The sequence below is a fragment of the Passer domesticus genome, chromosome 1, assembly GCF_036417665.1.
Source record: "Passer domesticus isolate bPasDom1 chromosome 1, bPasDom1.hap1, whole genome shotgun sequence".
Classification (NCBI taxonomy): domain Eukaryota; kingdom Metazoa; phylum Chordata; class Aves; order Passeriformes; family Passeridae; genus Passer; species Passer domesticus.
The window spans coordinates 12,503,917-12,527,719 of NC_087474.1; the positions used below are offsets into that span (position 1 = coordinate 12,503,917).

General features: G+C 38.9%; 1 protein-coding gene across 4 annotated transcripts in view; it reads left to right on the top strand.

Annotated features, from left to right (window-relative positions):
* The first annotated feature begins 3,728 nt into the window (after positions 1-3,728).
* The window catches only part of CUL2 (cullin 2), a 41,918-nt gene continuing 21,843 nt past the window's right edge, over positions 3,729-23,803 (top strand). The window contains exons 1-6 of one of the 4 annotated variants that reach the window (XM_064394362.1): positions 3,729-3,876; positions 7,062-7,200; positions 13,104-13,206; positions 15,058-15,152; positions 17,812-17,917; positions 21,257-21,339. In XM_064394362.1, the coding sequence (XP_064250432.1) occupies positions 7,082-7,200; positions 13,104-13,206; positions 15,058-15,152; positions 17,812-17,917; positions 21,257-21,339 (506 nt within the window). In that variant the 5' untranslated portion in view covers positions 3,729-3,876; positions 7,062-7,081. Of the gene's footprint in view, positions 3,877-4,055; positions 4,406-7,061; positions 7,201-13,103; positions 13,207-15,057; positions 15,153-17,811; positions 17,918-21,256; positions 21,340-23,803 lie in introns of those variants that run through there. The other 3 variants (XM_064394441.1, XM_064394507.1, XM_064394280.1) reach the window with 3 other exon arrangements.

The following is a 23,803-nucleotide window of genomic DNA, read 5'->3' on the forward strand; positions in this document are numbered from 1 at the left end:
CTCTTTTTTTTCTTTTTTTTTTTTAATTTTTTTGACTTTCGATAAGAAATTGAAATTTATAAATACAAAACAGGTATCCCAAGTCATATGCTACTGTCTGGCATGTCCTGTCCTGCAGTTTGAAAGGAGGTACTTACTGATGCACCAAAATATAGCAAAGCAATCAAGAGTACACTAGCAGCTAGACTGTGATCACTTTATTAATCACTGCTTGAGCAACAACCCAAATGGCTAAAATTATTTGTGAATGAGTAGTTAGATACCTGGAGTGGTGTTTGTAAGTAATAAGGAGAATTGACAGGATTCAGACTGTCATCATTCAGAGTCATCATCACTAGGGGTTCTGCAGTCACCAGTTTTGGATGTTTTTCTTCCATCTGTGTGTATATTTATACATACTGCACACACAGATGCCATAGAGCTGTATCTACCATTTTTAGTATAGTGGTAGAAGCACTCAAGATTTACATGACTTTTCTCCAAAAAATTGTCCCTTGCAAGCAAAAAGCAGCAGCTGCCTTGCTCTCACATTGTCTGCTCATAAAATCATAGGATTAAAAAATAATTGAGGTTGGAAAAGACCTCCAAGGTCATGGAGTCCAACCAGTGGCTGAACACCACCTTTTCAAATAAACCATAGCACTAAGTGCCACATCCAGTTGTTTCTTGAACACCTCTGAGGATGGTGACTGCACCACCTCCCTGGGCAGCCCATTCCAATGGCTGACAACTCTGAGTGAAGAAATTCTTCCAGATGTCCAGCCTGAACATCTCCATTCGCAGCTTGAGGCCACTTCCTCTCAACCTGTCTGGTTGCCTGGGAAAAGAGGTTGACCCTCAGCTGGCTAAAATCTCCTTTCAAGGAGTTGTAGAGAGAAATAAGTTCTGCCCGGAGAATCCTCAAAGCCAGTACTCCAGCTGCCTCAGCTGCCTTCTCCTAGGACTTATTTTCTGTGCTCCTCACAGCTTCCTTCCCCTGCTCCAGACACTCCAGCAGCTCAATTCCGTGCTGCCATCTTGTGGCCAGGAGTGCAGCGAGCGTCTGCTTCTTAATGAGAATTAAAGGGGTTAAAGCAGATCAAATAATCACACATTTTAAATTCTTCATAAACTTTGGAAAAAATCTACAAGAATAATACTTAATTACTGCGCATTTTTTTGTAATCACAAAATATTTGTTCAGTTTATGCATATATTTTCACGTTACCACATGAAAGAAAAATACCCACAATAAAAGTCTAGATTAATATAGCTATAATGAAATAAAGTCTTGCTTTCATTTATCCTCTTTTCAGAAGCAAAATATTATTTTTTAAAAATTGTATTATTATCTGCATCAATAATGCAGACTAACTCATCTAGTAAAAATTGAATATAACATTAATTTAACATAAATAATCCAGTCAATATTCTCATTTTCTCCATCAAAAAGGCTAATGAATATGTTAATCTAAAAATAGGATTTTAAGTCAAAGACAAGAAGAGCAGATACTAACATGAAAGGCATTTACAAATGACGTGGTGGTGGTGGGGAATGTGGATACTCAGTATCAGTTCAGACTGCAGCCTAAACCAGCTTTTAAATAAAACGGTGGGTGGTATAGTGGCAAATTTAATACAGTGTTTGTATCACCACAGGGCTGTTGGATTCCTAGTTCTGTACCAGAATAATAGTGTCAGATGTAGCATCAACATAAATAAAATAGACAGCTCCTTCCAAAAGAATTAATTACATAAGAGAAAAGAAAACAAATTAATGCAAACAGACAGAGAAACAGAAGTATCAGATAAGAGAAAACAAATGCATATAAATAACCCAGGAAATACTACAATACTGGTTAGGACACTGAGCAGACTTGATAGCAGATGTAATCAAAGAAATATGAATTTGTATACATGGTGGCAAAGACTTAAGGTGGCATATGCATGTAGTAGGAAATAACCTGTGTCACTCACTACTGTAATCCATAATATAACGAAGTGGTAAGAATTTACTGGGAAGAATTTACTTCTTTATAGGACTATCCTTCAAAAATTTCCAGAATTTCCATCTGTCCCCCATCTGTGTCTTCTGTATCTACAACTGCTGAAAGACAACACTAAGCCTTGGTCAAACAGGATTTAAAGCAGGTCTGCACATCTGCTGTCATCAAGAAATGCATCAAGACGTGACTGAGGTAGCTGAGGACACCATTAATTGGTCATGCTTTGCCAAATGGCAGCTTTCATTGCTGGCTGCTTTGGGCATGTCTGAACAGCAGGTGAATTCAGATGATCAACACCTGGCCTTCAGCAGGCAGGAGCAGCCCCACCACAGAACTGAACTCACTGATTCATGAATCACACATAAAACACTGGTGCAGATGCATAAGTTTTAGTCTTGCTCTTGGCAGATACATTGTAATTATTTTTTAATGGACTGTATGAGAATCTTTGTTCTTTTGGAAGCACAGGCAGCACAGTGGGAGTGGCAAGATGACCTTAGCAACACACAGAGTAATGCTCACCGCTTGCTCATCTGACTCCTGCAGTGCCACGTTCTGTGTTCTCAGGTGGTAATTCTCTGGAATTGTTATTTCCCAAACACATTTAAATTGTTATTTCCTAAATATATTTAATTCCAAGAACAGTTTTTAAATACCTTACATAAAAGCAGAACAAGTATTAATGGTCTTCCTCTGAATTGTGACTCCCTAATTGTGCTTCCTCAACTGCAGCCTTGTAGAACAGAGTGTGCAGAATAGTTGCAGATTTGGTACCTAATTACAGTCTGTGCTTATTGTGAATATTCATAATTTCAGAAAATTACTACATGATTCTTCCATGCTGAACAACCCAAATTATTAGTTTTGAAAATACCTCCTTTCCTGTATCTACGTTTCCAGTTTATAACTGTTAACTCGGGACTAAACTTCCTTATATAACAGAAATGTAGAAAATATGTAGTGTGTAATGTTTGGGTAGTGTATAGATAAGGATGTTGTTCATTAACAGCTGTCTAACTTCTGATATCTGATCTTGTACAATTAATACATTCACACAGCACAGTTAAATAGCATTATTAAATTGTGCCAGCATAGATTTGAACTTCTAAGAGTTTAACTCACAAGATTGTGGCTAACGCTACCACCAAAAAAGAGCCTTTGGTCCTTAAAAAAAGGGGAAAGCGCCACAGATAAAATCCAACACTTGCAGAAAATAACAAGCACTCAAAAGCTTGAAGTTACAACCTACCTCCCCCCGCCCCAGAAAATAGAAGAGTTTTAAACTAGCAGAATAGAAAAATAAAGGGGTTTAGGGTGAAAACAGAGGAAGTTGAAGTGCTATTTAAAATGTCTAGAAGGAGCTAATAAAAATTTTAAAAGTGAGCACAAAGGAAAGCATTAAGGCTTAATGATAAAACTGCATGCACTGGAAATGAAACGGGCAAGGGCTTGATTTGAAAACAGGGAAAGCAATTATTTTGACGCGAGTTTTGAGTAGTTTGAACAATGGAGAATTTTCAGGAATAAACGTTTTTCCAAAAGACGATTGTCTCTTACAGAGAGCTGCACCACTAAGCGCTCTAAACGAACATTGTTTTGTTTTCCAACCCGGCGGCGCTGGCCCGGCCCGGCCCGGTTCCGCCCGGGCTCCCGCAGCGCGCACGTGCGCCCGGGGCACGTGAGCCCGCCCGGCTACTTGGTCTCCACAGCGGCTCTACTTTGTTACTGCCACCCCACAGCTCGCTGCTGCCCCTTTCCGCCGAGGCCCCGCGGGCACGGCGGGCGCTCTGCCGGGGCAGCCGGGGCGTCCCGCACCGGAGCAGGGTGCTGGAAGCTGGGGGAATTCCCTGCTGGAGCCGGCGGCGGGGCGGGGACACTTCCACCTTCTGAGGTAACGGCGACCTGCTCACGCGAAGCCCGCGGGAGAGGCCCGTTCCGGCCCCCGTGCCCCGCGCCTCCATGTCGGGAAGGCGCGGGACGAGAGCGCTCCCGCCATGGAGGCGGAGCGACGCGTGCGCGGCGACCGCCCCGCCGCTGGGAAGTGCGGCCGCCCGCGCTCGCCGTACAGTGCGGGCTGTACCAAAAGCCGCTGCTCCGGCGGGGGAGGGCGCGATCGGAAAGTGACGGAGCGCCGGGACCCGGCGGCCCCAGCTCGTCCTGCGACCGGCGGGGAGAGCCCAGCGGGGAGAACCCGGGGGCGGCGGCGCCGCGGGTGAGGCGGCCGCGCTGCGGCAACAGCACCGAGCGGGGCCGCGGGGCCGCGCCCCGACCCCGGCAGTGGCGGCGCCGGCGGAGGGCGGGGCGCGAGCGGCTTTGGGTAATGGCAGCGCTGTGAGGACGGAACGGGGCAGCGACCGCGGCCGAGGGCAGGAGCGAGGGAGGCCGGGCGGGGGTCGCTGACTCGGGCCCCGGGCCGCCAGGTAACGCCCTCGCCCGGCCCGGCCCGGTGCGCTGAGGGGAGGGAGCGCCGCGCTCGCGGGGAGGTGGCGGTCCCGACCCCGCCGCTGTGCGCGGGGGCGATCGGGCCCTGCCCCGTCCGGCCCGGCCCCGCCGCTGCCCCCCGCCCCGGGGCCCCGTCCCCCGGCGGTGCCTGTGCGGCAGCGCCCGCCCGCCGCCTCCTGCCCCGGGTCCTGCCCTTGCCCCGCGGGGAGGGCGCGGCGCGGCCTCTCCGGCGGGGCCGCTCGTTATCCGCCGGCTGCGCCTCGGCCAGTTTCGCTTTTGTTTTGGCGGAGGGAGAAGGTGGGGAGCGGGGCGCGGGCGGGCAGCCCTGGTCACCTGTTTGCCGCGAGTGCTCCTGCCTGTGGCTGCGCACCCGCCACGGGCTTGGAATTCTGCTTATCCAGGTGGTTAAATAGCTGGGAAATTTGGGGCGTTCTTTGATAGCGGACAGAATGCTATGTTTATTTTTGTGAATAAATATATGCAGTATGACAGCGGTGTGTTTTAAAAAATGAGGCGATGGAAGCAGCATCCTTTCATTATCCTGCTGAGTAAATATGTTTCAATAACATCTGTTTACCTTAGGGCTTATCAAACAGATAGGGCTTCCCACACCCTGAATAATCTGAACCCTAGGGTAGATATTCTGCCCTCCTATAGTTCTTACCATGATCAATACAAGACGTTTAATAATCAGGTTGGTGAGCTTGTGCATTGCTGATACTGAAGCACAGTATACCCAAAAAGCCCAGTGTCTTATAGTAAAAGTTACACCATACTTGATAAAATGTCTCTAAAACACATTTAAATTCATATTTCCATTAAAGTTGTAAGAGAATGCCAAATAACTTTTATCTTAAACTATTTCACTTCAGAATACTTGGATGACCATGTGGATGCTTTACACAGTATTAGATTTTAATCATACAGAACACGGTGTTACTGATTAATGACATTGGGATGTACTGTGGGGAGGACTTCTTCTTCACCCTTGCTTCTTCCCCTCAGTTTTGCTTCGCTTTGAAGAAAGGGCTCTTTTACCTTGGATGTACCACGTGTGTTTCCAAGACAGTGACTTCTAATATAGCACAAGTACAGCTTCATTATTACAAGCACTTATTATTATTTTTATTAATGTCTTTTGTGGACCATGATTTTTTTTTATTGGGGTCAGCTGGAAATGGTCTCAAGTTTTTCATAAGAGGGTATTAGGACTTTTTGAAGATTACCACTTCACCCTCTCCCGTCCTGGAAGTGAGCTGTTGTCTGCCTCTGCTGAGGTTCATGTTTCTGTGAAACGTACATCAGTGTGTTTTTCAGCTTGCTTTTTTTGGTGAATCTTTGTCACTTCACTGATTTTTCAGTGTGAGCTCCTGCCGACATATATGGATTGAATTAATAACCATGTCACAAATATGACAACATTTACAGCAGCTGAGGAGCTTGGTTCATTAGTCAGGGGGGTGGGTTGTATGCATGCGTGCTGAAAGTTGCATCTGATTTCATTGCTTTTTTCTTAAACTGAGAAGTGGTATATCCTGTGAGAGCCAGTAGTGGTTAAGGTAGTAAGCTGGTTGCTAAATAGTTTTTTTGCATGACATTTGATTCTTCCCCTTACAGAGGTCTGCCTCTTGGGCTCAAACTCTGTCACTAGCTTTCTACTTTCCCATCTGACCTTGAAATTTTGGAAAGACAAGAGTCACTTGTCTATCTGTTTGAAATGGAAATAGAAGTATTCTTTCCAGTTTTTTTTGTAGTCTTACAATGTCATGTTTCTGAGCAGGAGCTGGACTTGCTTTGTGCATGGCATGTCACACATCAGGTCCTTTCTAGATTAGGTGCATAAGACAGAGACTGGTGGAACAAGAGGCCTTCACAGTTGTCTCTTTTTTAAATCTTTACTTTTTTACTGTACTTTTTCCCTAGTTTTATTTAGATAATTTAATGTTGAGTGGGTTGTGGTTTTTTGCAATAAATCTCTTCTGCTATTTTTAATATGAAATTACTGGCACAGCTTCTGTATTTTCACGCTATGTGTTAGTTGAAAGATGTCACTGTCCTATTGCATAGTGCAGTAAGCTGCACAAGCTCTGCATATTGCCCTGTGTTTTCTTTTTCACATTCCAATCAAAGCTTTTGGGTTTTGTGGCTTTTCAAATGTAACACCAAAAATGTCTCATGAAAGCCTGAGGTGAACATAGGCTACAAACTGACAGTAGGAATTTCAGATACTGTGGTAGTAGTTTAGTTTGTTCTTACCCCACATTTTCTTAGATACAGTTGAAACAGTCTTTGAATAAAAGTGAACAAATCAGAATTTACAGGAAAGTTGTTTTCTTCATGTGACACTCTTAAATGAATAGTTTGGTGAGATACTGAACTTCACAAAGCGTGATGCTGTTAGATTAATTTGTGTTATGTTATAGGCTACTCATGCTTATGGAACATTAATGTTCCATTCCAAAGCATTAAAAATGAGGGATTGTGAGTTTCATTTTGGAGGGGGTGGGTGTTCTTTGTGTCACTCTGTCATAGTGGTGCAACGGTGTACAAAGTTTAAACTGAAAAATTCAAAGGAAGTGTGTTTTTTTTTTAATGATTGTGCAATGTTGTCTGACATGTTTAATTCTTCTACAGATTAACACTAAAGCCCCACAATGTCCTTGAAACCACGAGTAGTTGACTTTGATGAAACATGGAACAAACTTCTAACAACGATTAAAGCTGTTGTGATGTTGGATTATGTTGAAAGAGCAACGTGGAACGATCGCTTCTCGTATCCTTTAAGTGAAAAATCTGACTTAATGTGTTTGTGTGATGTGTTTAGCACAGAGTAAACCTGTGTTATATAACAGTGATCTTGAGCAGCGTGTTGTTAGGCTGCACCTGTTATTAAGACTGTGAATAAATTGAAAGGAATGGGAAATTCTGCATATTTGGGAAGTAGTCTATGTGAAAATCACCATGCTGATAAAATGTAAAGTGGCCTGAGTTTTAGTCACTTTTGGTAGCTCTAATACTTAGCTTATGCTAAAGCTGTTCTTACAGGTATTGCATGTCCCCTATTCTGACAATGAGGTTTTCTTGTATGTTTAAGTATTTGTGTGTAGCTGGGGAAATACCCAAGACAGAGAGTGCACATCTTTAAATTTGGGATGTGGGGGATGATGAGGTTGTTCTGTATAAAGATTTCTCCCTCTTCTTTGCACTTCTAACTATACTGATAACTACCATACGAGACATTTCCACAGCAAGGATTTATTAAAAAGCTTTCTGCCTTTCCCTGCACTGTTATTGCTTTATTACTTGTGACAGTTAAGCTCTCTTCAGGAATAACTACTCCTTCTGCCTTCATATGGTGTTCTGTTCAAGTGACAGCTGTGCATACATTGTTGTAGTGGAAAGGTTTGTGTTTTACGTGTAAAATGGACCTGTAATATTTTGCAAGATTTAAGTTTCAGTGAACTTCTTCTAAAAGAAGTATAATGTTTCTAACCTGTTATACTGTGCCCTGTGTCTATATATTCATTAGCCATTACATTGTGGTGAATAATTGAAGAATTTTAGGAGGCTTTGCACCCGTTCTGCAGGGATTGGTAACAGTTTGGCTTAATAGTGAGGGGTAAGAAACGTTTAGACTTATTCATTGATTTGTTAATTCTTGTGGGTGAAAAAAGAAGCACTGAGAAGATCCTTATGTATAAGTTTTTACAAGATAAGCTTATTCTCTGGGTGGGGGCTTGACTCTAAAGTCTCATCTCATTCTGAACACGTTAACTGTTTCTCAGAATTGCTTTCCCACGTGCCTGTGTTTTGAATGTGTGCATGTGTATATGTACCTAGCTTCTAATGTCTCTTCTGGTGGAGACATTAAAGAGCTCTTTCATTTAAAAATTTTGTAATTAATTTCTGAGGGCATGACCTGACACCTTGTACTGAAGTCAAGTTCAAGTGACTCCAGAATTAAAAAAAAATTTGAAATAATTAGGTAGGTACTTACATGCTGGGAAGTTGTTCTGCAGTCATTCTTTCTAAGCAGTTTTTGAGGATTACATAATTCAGTCTTTATCAAGTGGTTAAATTCCACAGCTTAAAACTTTAAACATTTAAACAAGGGTATCTAAAATAGATTTGAATATAAAATAAGAATTGTTGCAGGAGATGTTGTATTGATTCCTTGTCACACTTTTTCTTACAACTTCTTACGTGGAGACCTTGCACACAAGTTTGCTGTTGATCTTCTTTTGGGATTTAGTCCAGTTGATTGAACATCAGAAAAGGATTGCTTATGAATAGCAGACTCAGGAAGCAGTCTTGGCATAATCATTTGGCATGTAATTCTTAAGACCTTACTTAGTATCATCTCTTAATTACATTCCTTGGAAAGTGGCACTATTAGTGTCTGATTTGGCACAGGCATGAGCCTTTTGGCTTATTGTCTGTGGCTGAATGGCCCGAGGAGTCTGTGTAACTTCCAGCTTGAATGTTGGTTGTTTAGTATTTCTGCTTGCTGTAACCAAACTTTGTGTTTTAACACAAGCTGCTCAATGGGTGCTCAACAACTTGGTAGTTCTATACAGCTGGAATAAAAGCTTTTTCCAGGTTTTATACATAAAGAAGACTGAAGTATTAAGGATATTTTTGTTAAGTTGGCATTTAGAAATACGTCATCTTGTTCCCTGTTAACTTTTTATTCTCTCTTAAATTCAACTTAATTTGAAGTAATGTTTCTAAACATCTTCAGTAATTCTAAAGGAAATGTTCTATTAACTCTTTTTCTTATTGATTAATCAGCACAATAGAAAGATGGCAAATTATTTGAACTGTTTCAATAAAACCCATACAGGTTATTTCATTGATTATAGTATCAGTTGGTCTTTGTACTGTATAGTCAATACAGTGATGTGGAAACAAAGGATAAGATACAGCAAGCAATCACTGTTTCAATCTGCATCAGTGTATTCTAAGGAGTGTTAGCTTTCCCTTGTGCTGTTCAGGGCAGCTGAGATCCAGTGGAGTATGGAAGCTGAGAGTATTTTAGGGATGACAGGCTTGTACTGCACATATTCAATTTCTAGAACTAATTTTTGCCTCACTAGTTCCCCAGAACTTGTTTGTCTTGAATATAGTGTTTCCTTTGTAACTTATGGTAATTTTATTGTTAAACATGGCCTATCTTTAAATAAACATTTTACTTCATACTTGAAATGCTAAATGGCAATGAGCTGGGAACCACAACGGTGTAAGAGTTAAAATCTGCTGGAAAAAAATCACCTGAAAGACCATATGTCACTTTATTTAAAATGTGAGTCATCGTGATCCACCTTTGACCTTCAGATTTCCCTTTAAGATTCTCTGCAGGAAGAAATGTGTATGAACTTGTTTCATTATCTGGTAAATGAGTGACAGTTATGTCTCTGTTGGAGGTGTTATTGTGAATACATTGTATCACTTTCAAGACTGTTCAGTAGGCACAGGAGTGCTTTTTAATTTAAGGCTTGGTTAGAGAGTGGTGGGTAGTTCCTCTGTACTTTGGTAACTGCCTTTTAACTAGAACTTTTTGAACAGGTAGAACATCAAGCTCTTCCTGTTGTTGTCTTGGGATTTCTACCCAATGAGTTAAAATAAGCTGAACAGTACCCAGGGACAGCTGTACTTCAAACAGAATTATTTTAAAAGTATGCAGCACGGCCATCTGGGTTTTTTCCACCATTTTTTCTCTAAGTTTGTTCTGCCTCCTCTAATGAACTGTTTTGTAAGGACCCTCTGATGAACCAGAAACTTAAATATGTATTTTTAAAAACAACTGGCTGAGAAGGAAGAGTAAATGAAGTTCCTATGGTCATGATTCTTTCTGACTGAGTCCTGAAATTCTCTACAAATTTTGGTTCTGTTATAGAAGATTGATGAATAGAAATTTTCCCAAAGCTCTACACTGGTTGCCTAGAGAAGTCTTAACTAGGTGCTTTTTTAACCCTGAGGACAATATTTGTGAGTTTTTATAGCCTTGGTTAGAGTATTTTCTTGTTGGTAGTAACTTCGTTGTTGTTTCTTAGTTTGGAAGTGCTTCAGTTTCCCATTGCTGGGTAATGCCCCTCAAATAGCAACTACCAAAGTACTTAAGTCACAGAAGGGTTTTGATGTTCTTGTTCTCAATACAGAGTGAGGGCCCCTAGGCAGCAGTGTGGCTGCAGCTTCCTCTGGCCTTTCTCACCTTGCAAAACTTCATGCTGAACTGGAAGCACAGTTGGCTTTCACCATTAAAGATAAATTATTGAACAGTAAAGGCTTCTTCCTGTTGTTCTGTGGGACAGCAGCACAGGAAAAATGTGCTTTAAGTTTATGGAGTAAAATATCAGTGATGATTAGTGATTACTTTAACCTCACAGATTTTTTTTATTTTATTTTTTGTTATGAGAGTCACAACGCTTTGAATATGACCCTCAAAATTGGATTCTGGACTGAAAGATAAAATGGATAAAGAAACAAGTACAAATTGGGCAAGAAAGAACAGTTTTGATACACTCATATATATTTCAGTCTCATGATAGCTTCTCTTTTGTATAATTCCAGAGAAACTTTATATCCAGCAAGTAGTATTCATTTGATACAGGAGGGTGAGATGCCTGTTCAAGTGCATCTGTGATTAAGCTCTTAGTTTGTGTATCTGCTGATATTAAACACTGTGGCAAATGTCAAAGAAAAGTACTAGATTCAGCTTTCTTCATTTGTAAGAAAATTTGATCTCTAGAATAAAGAAAGGCATGTTTGGAAGATGTGCATTTTCATGAAGGGGCAGAGATACCACTTTCATTCTTAAATAGGATTATTAAAACTGAGAAACTTTTTCACAAGATGAAATCAGAGATTTTTGTTTGCTGCTTTCATGAAATAAACTGATATTGCTATATCATTGTGCTGCTGTGGTGAAAACTGCCTCTTTCCTCTAAATTTGTAAGGTGTTCTTGTCGTAGAGATCTGTAGGTTGTGGTGATTCAGGTAGTGTAGTTGTGGATCAAAAGAGAAAAAAGTTTGCCTGTAAGCAAACTATGTAGGTTTCTAATTCTGAGTTTAATTTCTCAAAAATATCTTTGCATAATGAAGAGGCTTTTGGCTTGATTTATATTGAGGATGCATTTGACTACTCACCATCCTTAGACTGAGAAAATTTCCCTGGGGAGGGGAAAGTGTGAAAACCAATTATTCTTTACAATCTCTTTAATAGAATATTTCATTCTTCACTGTTTAAGTTTGTTTTGATATTTCATTGGTCATTACTTTGCAAGCTGGTGTGGTGCAATGGGAGCTACTGTTGCAAAGCAGTGAATGTTGCCTGTTTTGTTTACAGTGTTTCCCTTTTACACTTATTGCTATTCTGAGGAGAATTCTAGCAAAGATGATCTATGTGAGTGAAATAATGTACTCAAGTTTAGATTCTGGTTGGGGTCTCTGAGATTCTTGTTGCCAGATAAAGGTTTTTTTCCTAATTAGTTCTCCCGCATCAGAATCTTCTTTGTTTTGAGTAGTAATTCTATATAAAAAATGAAATGTGCATTTGACAAGCTGTGTGATGAGAGTTTGACACTGTTCTGTAGATTAAGCAGGTGACTCTTCAACTCTGTCTTCTACCTCCTTGCACACAGGCATGTGCTTTTTTTAGGGTGGACTAGAGGAAAGCACATCTTGTGTCTTCTCTTCATTAAAGTGATATACTAAATTATTGATTTCTACCATGGCTGGCTTTATAAAGTGCTTAAGCTTAGTAGTTAAACCATGTTTTAAAGTAATTTTTGTAGAATTAGTTTATTTTCCACAGTTGTTCATGTGAAGCTTGACCTAATCCTTGCTTGGCTTTTCTGAAAGCAAAGTTCTCAGTCATAACTTTTCTTCCTCAAGTTACTCTTAAAACTAATACATACCAAAAGTGTAGCTCCACAAGGTAGTTTAGGGACAAAACCACCTTAAGGGTGGCTCAGCAGGTTGCTGCTGCCCGTTTAAGTTAGCAAGTACAATTGTTTTTGTGGCTGTGATCTAAACAGGATTACTGAAATTATAATAATGGTTAAAAAGAATATAGACTTTCTTTTATCCACACCACCATTGTGATTATTTAATTTTCAGTGTCCCCTGAAATTGTTTTACCTGTGGAAGTGAGGACAAAATGCAGGGACAGTAAGTTGTTTTGGATTCCAGGAAGGAAAACTTGAAGTCAGCTTCACCATGTGTTTGCCCTGCTCTGTACTTGACTAATCATGTTCTTAATCTAATTAGTGCTTCTTTCCATTCTATGAGAAGAGTTGCAGTTCATGTTGACTGCAAATACAGAACAATGGTGCGTGGAAACTGCTTTTTCACCTTGAGATTATTGTATATTATACATGGCAAATAAAAGGTGGAAGCCACATTGGTATGGGGCTATCAGAAGTTTTGAGTTCTTATCTCTAACATTGCCTCAGCATTCAGTATTTAAAATTTAATATTGATTGATGCTGTAAACTTGGATTTTGCACAAGCCAATACTTACACTAATTTGAGAAAATAATCCATTTTGTCGTTTTTGCTTGATGTAAAAAAAACCCAAAACCTGAACTGCATGTGTGGAGAAGAAAGGGTTCTGTAAATCATAAACTTTGTTGCTATGTTTTCACACTTTAATACAAACCTTGACTTTGAGCCCAGAGACATTTATGCTTTGTGTGTGGCCTATCCCGAACCTCTTGGAGAGAGACTTTATACTGAGACTAAAATTTTTTTGGAGAATCATGTACGCCATTTGCACAAGGTAACCTGTACAGTTACTGATGTCCATGTAGGTGTTCTTCATCCTTTTTTTGACTTTTTGTAGGTCTTTATGAGACTAAATCACAGATGATTGAGTTGCAGAGACAGGATACTTGTATACATGAAATATGTAACACATGTCACAACAGGTACACAAATGTAGGCAGATATTATAGACACCTGTTGATATGCAACACAAAAGAAATAATTTTCTTTCTAAGCCAACAGTTAGGGTTTATGCAATATATTCATTGGCTTGAAAAGTAAGTTCTTTCTTTTGTGCTGAATACTTATAATCAAACAAGTTAGAGAAATATCTTCATTTTGCATATGTACTGTAGTTTGTCATTAGCCTTCTGTTTCAACTGAAATGTATCTGTTCTAGTGTGTTGGAAACTGATTGCATATACTCTGTTAGAAAAAAGTAAACAAAAATCTTCTGAAATATATGAGAAATAACACAAACACTTGGGAGGAGAGGAAATAATGGCAAAATATTTATTATGACAGCAATATTTGTATGTCTATATAGCTGTGAGTTAACTTCTGTTTCATCAGCTAAGACAGCAAATTTCATTAGAATTATGATTCATCATGTTTAGTAGATAGGACAGATGAATGGTGCCTCCATCTATATCAGTAAAAAAAGAAGCAGATTTAAATAAGATGCTTATCAGTTATTTAGTGTCTTTATAGGGGGTAAAGCATTGCAAATTCTGCATGGTGCTGCTAAATGGCTTCTTGCTTAGGTACCTAAGTATTTGACAAGATAGACTGGGTGTCTTAATGGCCAGTTCCACTGGTTACAGAGAGGATAATTCTGCCACTCTGCTAGACTAAAACAGCTCAGTAAACTAGCAGAGAACTCTGCCAAATAATTTCTTCCTCATTTACTTAGGGAGCTGAATGAGCTCACTTAGGATAATCAGGCAGGTGCCAGCACAGTGGAAGCTTTGGGAAGTAGCAGAAAGCATGCATCAGGTTTTTAAATTGGCTATCCACCACTTGTCTCTGAGATAACGTTGGAAAACCTTTGCAAAATGCATACAGCAGAGTAAAGTGTTCTCAATTCTGTTTTATCTACCAGCTTTCCTCATTCATAATTTTTTTTACAATTTTTTTGCATGGGCTTCTTTGCTGCTTGAGCCAGATTTTGAAATTACAGACTCTAGAGAGAATTAAAATTGAATTCCTAGGATCTTGTCCCCCCTCACAAATCATACTAATTAGTTTAATTGTTGAACTTACCTCTCTGAAATATTAATCTATTTTGAGAAGTTCAGTAGCTTTTTAGATGATGATTTGCTTAAATTTCCAAAGATTTGGGCCTAGATTTGGAAAACTGTAATGCTTTTTTTTTTCATTTATATGTATCTGTGCTTTGTTAAACTTGTTTTATTCTGGGATTCTTGGCAAGTTTGAGGACTTGTCTATCCAGTAAGGCATAGTGGTTTTAAATGGTTATGGTTGGTCTGTTCTTACAGTGTGCAGTGCATGTGGCTGTGTGAATATAAAACTGATCTGTGTCAGTGAGAGAATGGTTCTGTGAGTTATCCCACCAGTTTGATGTGAGAATATGAACCAGGCTTATTCAAACAGGTACTTCTGAAAAGATCAATAGAAAATAATTCAGTAGAGAAATTGCTATTTTTAAATGCAAAATAAAGCAAGTCTGGGTGTTCTAGCTGGCTTACCAAAACTTGGGAGTACTAAGATGTGTTAGCTTTTTGGTCATTGCCACAATTCTGAATATGCAAATACTATTCCAAAGTTATAATCCTGTGATAACTTCCTAAGTATGTGTACTATTTGCATACTAATTCTGGTGTGTGGGGTGTGTGTGCCTTCACAGAGAGTTCTGGAATCTGAAGAACAAGTACTGGTTATGTATCACAGATACTGGGAAGAGTATAGCAAAGGGGCAGACTATATGGACTGTTTATACAGGTAAGCTTTGCAAAAGAGTTGTTAAACCTTTGAAATTAACATGAAATTCAACATGATCTGCAGGTTAAGTTGAAGAGTGTTGATTAAAGAGAGCAATAGGTGAATATGCCTCAGGTTAATTTTGGAGTTATGGTATCAGAACATAAAGAAATAATGCCTCAACAGGTAAGTATCCAAGATGGTTCAAAAAATTCTTGCACTACTAATATATTCTGCTTGATGTTACAGTGCCAGATTGTTGGTGCTAATCAACCCTGCAGTGTATAAACTCATAATCCTAGGAGTTCTTCTACAAGGATGGCACTGTACTGCAGTTTGCAGTTGAACCAGCATGGTTTGAGTCAAAGCTTTAGGATATTCTACTTTTTATGAATCAGTTGGAGTTCTTTTCTTATTGCATGCCTGCTCTGAAAAAAGTACTGTAATTTAGTTGACTCTTTTTTATCCCAGGTTCTAATTTGTATAATTCTTCCAAGAATGAAAACTGATTAATGTCTACAGGTGGTAATCTGAAAGTAATTTTAAAATAGATTCCCTTAAAATTTAATTAGGCTTGCATCTCTGCTTCTAACCTGATAGGCAATATTTGAAACACTACTCAGATGTGAGACACTTTTGAGCAAAATTAATAAAATGCGAGATGGATCATATAATTGGAAAATGAGTTAAATATTTTCTTTATTCAGTTGATTTTGTTGGTTTTTTTTTTCACCCATCCTCCTCAGTGCATTTTGCTAGGAAAACAAATCTGGATTCAGTTTGAAAAGTAAAATCCCACATGTGCTTGGCTAAACCAAGGTGACAAAATGGATGGAATAAGGAAGGCTGAAAGAAACTTGTTCAGATAAATAAATAATAATAAAAAAATAAAGAACAGCTAAAACTAATGCTGGACACTAGGCCTTACCAAAGTCTTGAGGCTGTAACTGGTTTCATAGGTGATTTAAAAAAATCTAGTCTGTGTACTTTAATTTCAAGTTATTGAGAGAATTTTCTTATCCAGCAAATTGGCATTAAGTCATTTAAAGGGAAAAAAAAAACCAAAATAAGTATTACAATTTTTCATAATAAAATCCTGAAGACTAAACACAGATGGTGCAGCTTTTGCTTTGTTCCATTTTGTCTTTAGAATATTTGTAATAATACCAGCATATCATGGTATAGCAATTTTTTAGTTTTATGTTCTACTCTTTGTTCTCTTTCTGTGTGTACTGATGGAAGAGAGAGAGGGTAAGTGGGGAGACTGTAGGACTTTCCTTCTGAGCAAGTTTAACGAGAAAAGCAGAATGGCAGCTGTTGGCTTTGGTCACGTGGGGGAAGATGGGAAAATGCCACCAAGGGGCCTGCTTAAGGCTGGTGTCAAGGTATCTCTAATGCCCTCGCAGGTTTTATATGACATGGAGGGCCTGTAGCCTTCTAGAGAGATCTGCATTTACAGTTCATGGCTGGTATTGATGGTAGCACGGGGTACAGTACTCTGTAAGAGTCTGAAAGTAGCTGCTGTACTCAGTTTGTTATCCCTACACTATGACAAGTCTTCCTTCTTTGGACTGTGGTGTCCTAAATTCTTTCAAGTTCACAGGATTTCACAGTGTGTTCCTCCTTTTCTCCTTTGCTTGGCTTTTGCCTTCATGTCGAGAGTGTTCAGACATCTCTGGTCTGGTGCAGCCTCTGAAGCCTCTTAAAGTGTTTCGGTAATCTGGCTCTTTTCAGTGTGTGAAACTGAGCATCTTGAAACTTCTGGTTAGATCAGAAATTTTAATAACCTTCTCAGTTGCCTCATTTAAGCATTTCTAATATAATAAATAAGTGTAGTTGGGAAATAGAGTTTTTTTCCCAGTTACCTGGGAAAGGAATTAATGTTTCTGTTTAAAAATGTTACATTATGGGAATACTATTGTAACATTGTGGAATACTGAGGGTCAAGAGGGATGTTTTAACAGGTCTTGCACAGAATTCATTTTGTGTTCTTCATAAAAACTATGCATACAATAGTAAATACTGAATTTTAAAATAGCATTTATAGCCTTTCTTCTTTATAGCCATTACTTAAAATAATTTCTGAAAATTCTTCTCTTTAAAATTTGTAATATGCCTGTTGGCTAGTTACCATGGCCTGAGTAAGGGATTGTAACAGACAAAAGTTTGCCCTCTTAAAATGAGCAGTACTTCTGCATTTCAGTCTCAGACAAACACAGAAGAATGAGCAGTACAGGTAGAAGGAAATACTTTCAACTTAAAAATATCCGATAGTAGGAGTGTTTTTCTATCAATGAAATAAACTACTGGCACTCTAATACTGATCAGTGAGTTGGAGAGTTATTTTGCACATACATGGATATATGAGTAACATATACATTGTTTGTATAAGCAGTGCATGTTGAAAGGTTGGGTTCTTACACAAGAAGATTGCTCACCAAGAAAATGCTGACAGTGATATTTCAGGTTTCTGGTTGATCTCTGTTACCAACACTACTGTTTAAATATGATATAAATTCTTTCAATGTCATTTGTATTGTAACATTTTTCTACAAAGAGCACTGGCATCAGTTAAAGGAGGTTATATTTTGTGATGTGGAAGGCATTCACAATTCTGAACCCCAATTTAAAAAGCCTTTTATTATTGCCTATTTTGATGAGGATATCCTTATTTCTATAGGTACCTCAACACACAGTTTATTAAGAAGAACAAATTGACTGAAGCTGATCTTCAGTATGGTTATGGAGGGGTGGATATGAATGAACCTTTGATGGAAATTGGAGAGGTAGGTATCTCTGAAAGTGGGGTGGATATAAACAGTATTCAGAACGGTATGAGTTCAGCTTTGTCCTTTAAAATTTTCATTTTTTAAGTCACAGAAATAGTGTAGATGTAAGCACTGTTCCCCTTGTAAAATGAGATTACAGTTTTGATATAGAAAAATAAGAGTGACCTAGCAGGGAAAAAGAAACAAATATGAAAACTGTTGGAAAACTTGGGTTTAAAATGTGATGATAGAAACACTTTGCAAACAAACTTTAGATTCTTAAGTGATACTGCTATCTAGAAAACATGTTGAAGAAGCAGTATACTTTTGGTTATGGAAGCCGTTGAAATGTTAGTTTTTAGGCTTCTATTTCTTGGTGTGACAAAGTATAAAATCTTTTCTTGAGAATCTCAAGGCAATAAAGTTAATATCTGTTCACAACTGGTGTAGGATTAGGCTTACAGCAGTCACTCCCTTGTCCTGAAAAGTAATGGAGACTTGAGTCCTACATTAATGTATTAAATTGCAGCACTATTTTGGTGAATTCATTGCTCCATTTCTTGACCTACAAGGCACTTGGCAAGTTTCTCAAGTCTTTGTTTTAAAAGCATTTACTCTTTCATTATGGTTCCTGTAGGATTCTATGTTTTATTCTTTGGATTGTGCAAGGGCTCTGGCAGAAGTCAAATTATTTGTTGTTCATCACTTTAGAATGGAAGGAATTGCTGTTTATGCCATTCTAGATGACTGAAATGATCTGGCCTTTATCTACTCAAGGGCAAACATGTTTATTTTATGTATAGTTCTCTTCAGTCTCAGCATGAAGTTACTGAAATAATGCCCAGTATTTTTAGAAGCAGAACTGCACTCTCTGTTCCGAAGTTTCTGTCTCAACATCACTCTTGTGTGGTAACAAAACTTTGGGAGCTTTTCAGTAATCTTAAGCAAGTCCACGCTTGCTCAGTTCTTCAGGGGTGTGTAACAGTAGGTCTGTACATGAGAGCAGAGGTGTGTGAGGTGTGTGGGCACATCTTCAAACAATTCTTCATCCCCACAAGTCTTCCAGACGTTCAGTAATTGTTGTACTAGGAAATATACAGGATGAGATAAGTTAATGAAAATAGTCTGCCAGTGCTTGCAAGTGCTTGCTTACTTTTTTCTTCTCTCTATGTTATGAATGCATGGTGAAGAACACTGCTTTTCTGAGTTGAGCTCCTATCACTGATTTCAAACTCCTGAGTTTTCAATGGCTCTGTGGGAGCCCTGAGCTTAAATACCTTTATTTAAGGTGTGCCTTCTGGGATTTTTCCCCTCAGAAATAGATTCTGGAAAATGGAGAAAACTGCCATGTTCAGTATTGCTAGTCCAGTTGGAGAAGTAAGATCAGTCCCTATCCTCAAGTGGGAGAAACTGTCTTGAACTAATACATCAAGTGAAGAAGTGTAGGAGAATGCCCCCTAATGACAGAGGGGCAAACTAGCCTTTGTCCCCCAAAAAAGGAAGGAAGCCCAGAAGTTTCTCCCAACGATCAGGTGAAAAGCCACCTTATAGGACCCCAGAGACTTCACTAAAACCTTGGGGTCACCTAATTGGATAGAAGCCAAAAAGTCCCGCCTGGGCCATAAGGTAGAAAAGGAGAGAACAAAGGAACCACGAGGCTTTTGTGAAGGTGTTTCTACCAAGGGCAGACATCTGTACCTAGCTTGGATTTTCTGTTTATTGTTTTGCCTTTTATTAAACCTTTCTGTTTCAAACACTGCAGCAGAAGCCATCCTGCTCATTCTTCGCCTCCAAAGGTAATAGCTAAGCTATCCTTGGGTGTATTAGGTTCCCTTTTAAAGGCTCATAAAACCCTGGCCTGACAAAACAGAACCTAATAATCAAGTTGCTGGATTGATCTGTCTATAGTTTATTTGACAAGAAAATTCCAATAGGTGACTTGACTTTGTTTCCCACTGGTAGCTCGTGTGAGAAGGACCATGACACCACATTGCAGAACTGATCTACCTGAGGTTGTTTCTCTTCACCTCATAGTCACAAAATGTATCAGTTCTTTTTCTTTTTTCCCCTCCTTTTCTTCTATCTCTCCAGAGCTGGCTTCTTTCAGCTGGCTTCTTTCATCCTGTACTGGATGAATTCCTGTTGTCTTACAGAAACTTAACTGTTCTCCAGCTGCTCTCCACAAGGCAAGACGGTGAAAATCACTCCTAAGACAACTTTGGTTTCAGAACATCATCTGTCTTTGGATTTATAAGCAAACCTTTACCTCTCCTTTAGCCTGCTTATGGTGCAGTTCTGTCAGGTCTACTTTCTGTATTGCAGTATGGGTGTTGAATAGCTGTGACAGTTGGAGCAAGTTCATTTTGTCTGCTTTTTGAAAGGAAATGTATTTCACAGAGTGGGTCACATTGGCAGTTGATAGCTATGTGCCTGCTTTCAGTTAAGACATACCTGACTGATAGTTTAATTTTTAAATCTAATGACCTGTTAGTTTTGTCAAAGCTTTCTTAGAAGCAATATTCCCTCTGTCCTTACTGAACTTTGCAGTTTCTTTTCCCAGTCTATGACTTCCTGGCAGGTGTTTTTGGAGGTCTCCTATGTGCAGTTATTCTCTGTATATAAGGGATCACATTATCCCTTTTGGCCTTTAAATCTGCCTTTGATTCAAGTGTAAAAGCTCATTTGAACTATTGCAACTGTGTTTTTAAAAATGGTATATCTTGGGAGCAACTGCTTCACCTGTAAGAATTGATGAATTCTTGCATTTATGGGAATTCCATTAGAAGCTGAATGTTAGTGACTGCTTGCCACTGACTTTGCTTAAGATGTAAGCATCTTAGTTTGGAGATGTGCTTTGTGTGTTGGATGAAAGGATTTTGTATCTTTGACTGTGACCTCTGACAAATTGGCCAAGAGAAGTTCCCTTTTGTCAGCTGAGGCTCATTTTGCAATCATTGTTAGAAATACTGGTCTTTGTACACATTCAGACACTTTGGTTAGAAAGGTATGTTACTTACCTATTACTGTGCACATGGTTTTTTTTTTTATGTGTAGTCTCAAAATCTGCCCTTGTAACCAACTTGCTTAGAGTTCTTATATGCATTTGAGAATACTTGGAGTAGAACCAAGGAATGAATCAGTTCTATGAGATGTGTAGGAAGAATGCAGGCTGGGAAGCCAGCATTCACATACTGCCTGACTAGGGAAAGAAGAGTTTACATAACAACTGAATTTTTAAAATCCTGAATGGAGAATTGTGCTATCTTTGGTACTGTTCTGAGTTTGGTGTGTTGGTTTTTAGTTTTGTTTTTTTAAATGTACTTTTTATTGATGTAAACTTGTGTTGTGTCCTGACAGCTAGCTCTTGATATGTGGAGAAAATTAATGATTGAGCCACTGCAGGCCATCCTTATTCGGATGCTCCTCCGAGAAATAAAAAAGTGAGTCTTTGATTGTTTCTTGCTTTAACATAATGTGGGGGTATTGCACTATATTTTTACTTGGAAAATCTGTGGACTTTGACGGAATTCTTTTGTGTTTGGTTTTTTTAAGGTAACTTCTTTTCTGATGGTGATGGTCTATCTTCTTTTCTCACTGTAGCTGTGTATTTGTGGCTCTCATGTGTAGAAAAAGGCAGTGAATTCCCTGTAACCACAGAGTAGTGATCTTTCTGTTTCAGCAGCCCTTTTTATCAGTGGGATAGGAGAGGAGTTAGAATAATTGTCCAGGTCCCATGGGATGCCTTTTGCCTTTTTCTCTACCTGGTGCTGTCTGCCTTTAACTTTAGTGCTGTCAGTCAAGTTAAGGACCAGGCCTGGGGCAAAGATTTGCCAAAGCCAGAGAAGCTGTGTTTGCATGGAATCCAGAACAATTCTTGCAAGTGACAAAGCCTTCTGAGTTTCTGTTTTTCAGATCGGTACCTTCACTTAACATTTTTGGTGTTCGACTTGAATAAAATGAAGATAATTATTTTTTGTAGTTTGTGGGAAAGTTATTGTTTTATTTCTGAATACCTTTTTTTTAAATACTTCTAAACAAAGCTAAAGAGCTTGGGATTTTTAAAGCTTTAATTAAAAAAAAATATTTAACTTCTAAAGGAGCTTGTAATTTATGAATAAACAGAAATTTTGGATGTACTACAGATCTTGTGCATATTTGTAAGTTACATCAGTTTCTGCACTCCTACCATTGTTTAGGATACAACACTCTGGAGTTGCCTAATGACTGGGGTTTTTTTGAGTGATTACTTGGGTGACCAGACTGGTGTCTGTAAACCAGTCTGACTTACTGTCAGATAAACTGAGGGAGAGAGGTATGTTGGCAAATTGAGCTTCCTTGAACATGCAGTTGGTCAGAAAAAAAAAATCTGTAAGGCATTGAAAACCTAATTTTAATAGTTTATTTGTGTTTTTCATTCCTGAATTAAATATTTGACAACAAAGTAACAGATATGATGTCTCTTTTGGATGGCATTTCTGAAGCCGGGAAGTATTTCTTTGGATCCACTTGTTGAATCATGGTTCCTAGGGCTTTATCCGTTTTTACTCAAACTGTTTTTACTAAATAGAGATTCCCTAATTCATGGTGAAGAACTTTCCCCTTTGTTACATCAAGCATAGTGATGCTGGAGACCTGTCTTACTTAATGTATATATTTCACTGGTGGGTGGGAGTGGAAATGCGTGTGAAAACCTTTTTCCACAGACATTCGATGCCCCTTAAAATAATGGCCTGTGTTTAGCTTGAGGCTGATTGCAGACCTCCCCAGGGTGTTTAGGTCAAGACTGTAGCTGCCTTTGGAAGGTATTGGATCTTGACACTGTAACAAGTTGAAACTATTTGTTGCTAAACTATTTAGAAACTTTGAAATAAAACTTTGGTCCTTGTCTCTAATGGTTGGATTTGGATTCTTTTCCCATTCTTTATTAGGGAGTCTTTTGTGTGATCTCAGGGAAATGAATTCAGTTCTGCTTCTTAAAATATACATCCAACAATTCATATTAAGTTTCTTCTAGCCACTTGGTGATTTGCATATCATTTAATGAGTTACATAAGAGAGAACTGCTTCTTGTAGCTGTTTGTTTCCTGCTGTCATGAAATGCAGTGCTTCCTGTGGGGATTCTGAGGATGGCCTTTGCATGTAACTTGTTGCATATTCTTTCCTGTAATTTCAGTGGTCAATACAGCTTTTAAGAGGCAGTTTTAAAGATGACTTAAATGTGGCTTAAATGTCTTCTAGAGTTGAGTTCAGTAATTCAGGGATTAAACAAGGTGGATATCCATAAATCATATCTGTCAGACATGCAAGAATATGCATGGGAATAATATAACTTAAACATTTTAATAAAATTGCTAATACATGTATATGCTTAAAAAACTGTATTCTGCACCTTTCTCATAGTAGTTGTTTGTGTGTGGTTCAATTTATTACAGTGCTTTAAAAAAATTAAATTAATGTAGATGGGACAGTTGAACTACTTCTAGGCAGGAAGTTTGTGTAGCATACAACAGTATGTGGACTTGATAACCAACACTGTAGTCAATTATTGCATATAAAAGTGGTTTTCTTACTGTAGTGGAAAAGGTAGGGAAGCAGAGCCATAAATTCTTCTTTCAAATGTTACTTTATCAGTATTTAACTGGATTTTTAAGAAGACTTCTGACTACAGCCTTGGGCACACTGACTTTTTAGAAACTATAAGCTTGTGCAATACATTATACATTAAAACTGACAAAAAGCTTTTTTTGATACATGAAAATAAAGAAATACAAGTAGTGGTTTGTGGCTCAGCTGCACAAGATGGCTAAACTGATCTAAGAGTTTACTGACACTGAAAAGGAGCAGGCTGTGCTCCACTACCTTTCATGTTCTGAATTTGGTGCTCACCTAGTCCCTTAGTGACCC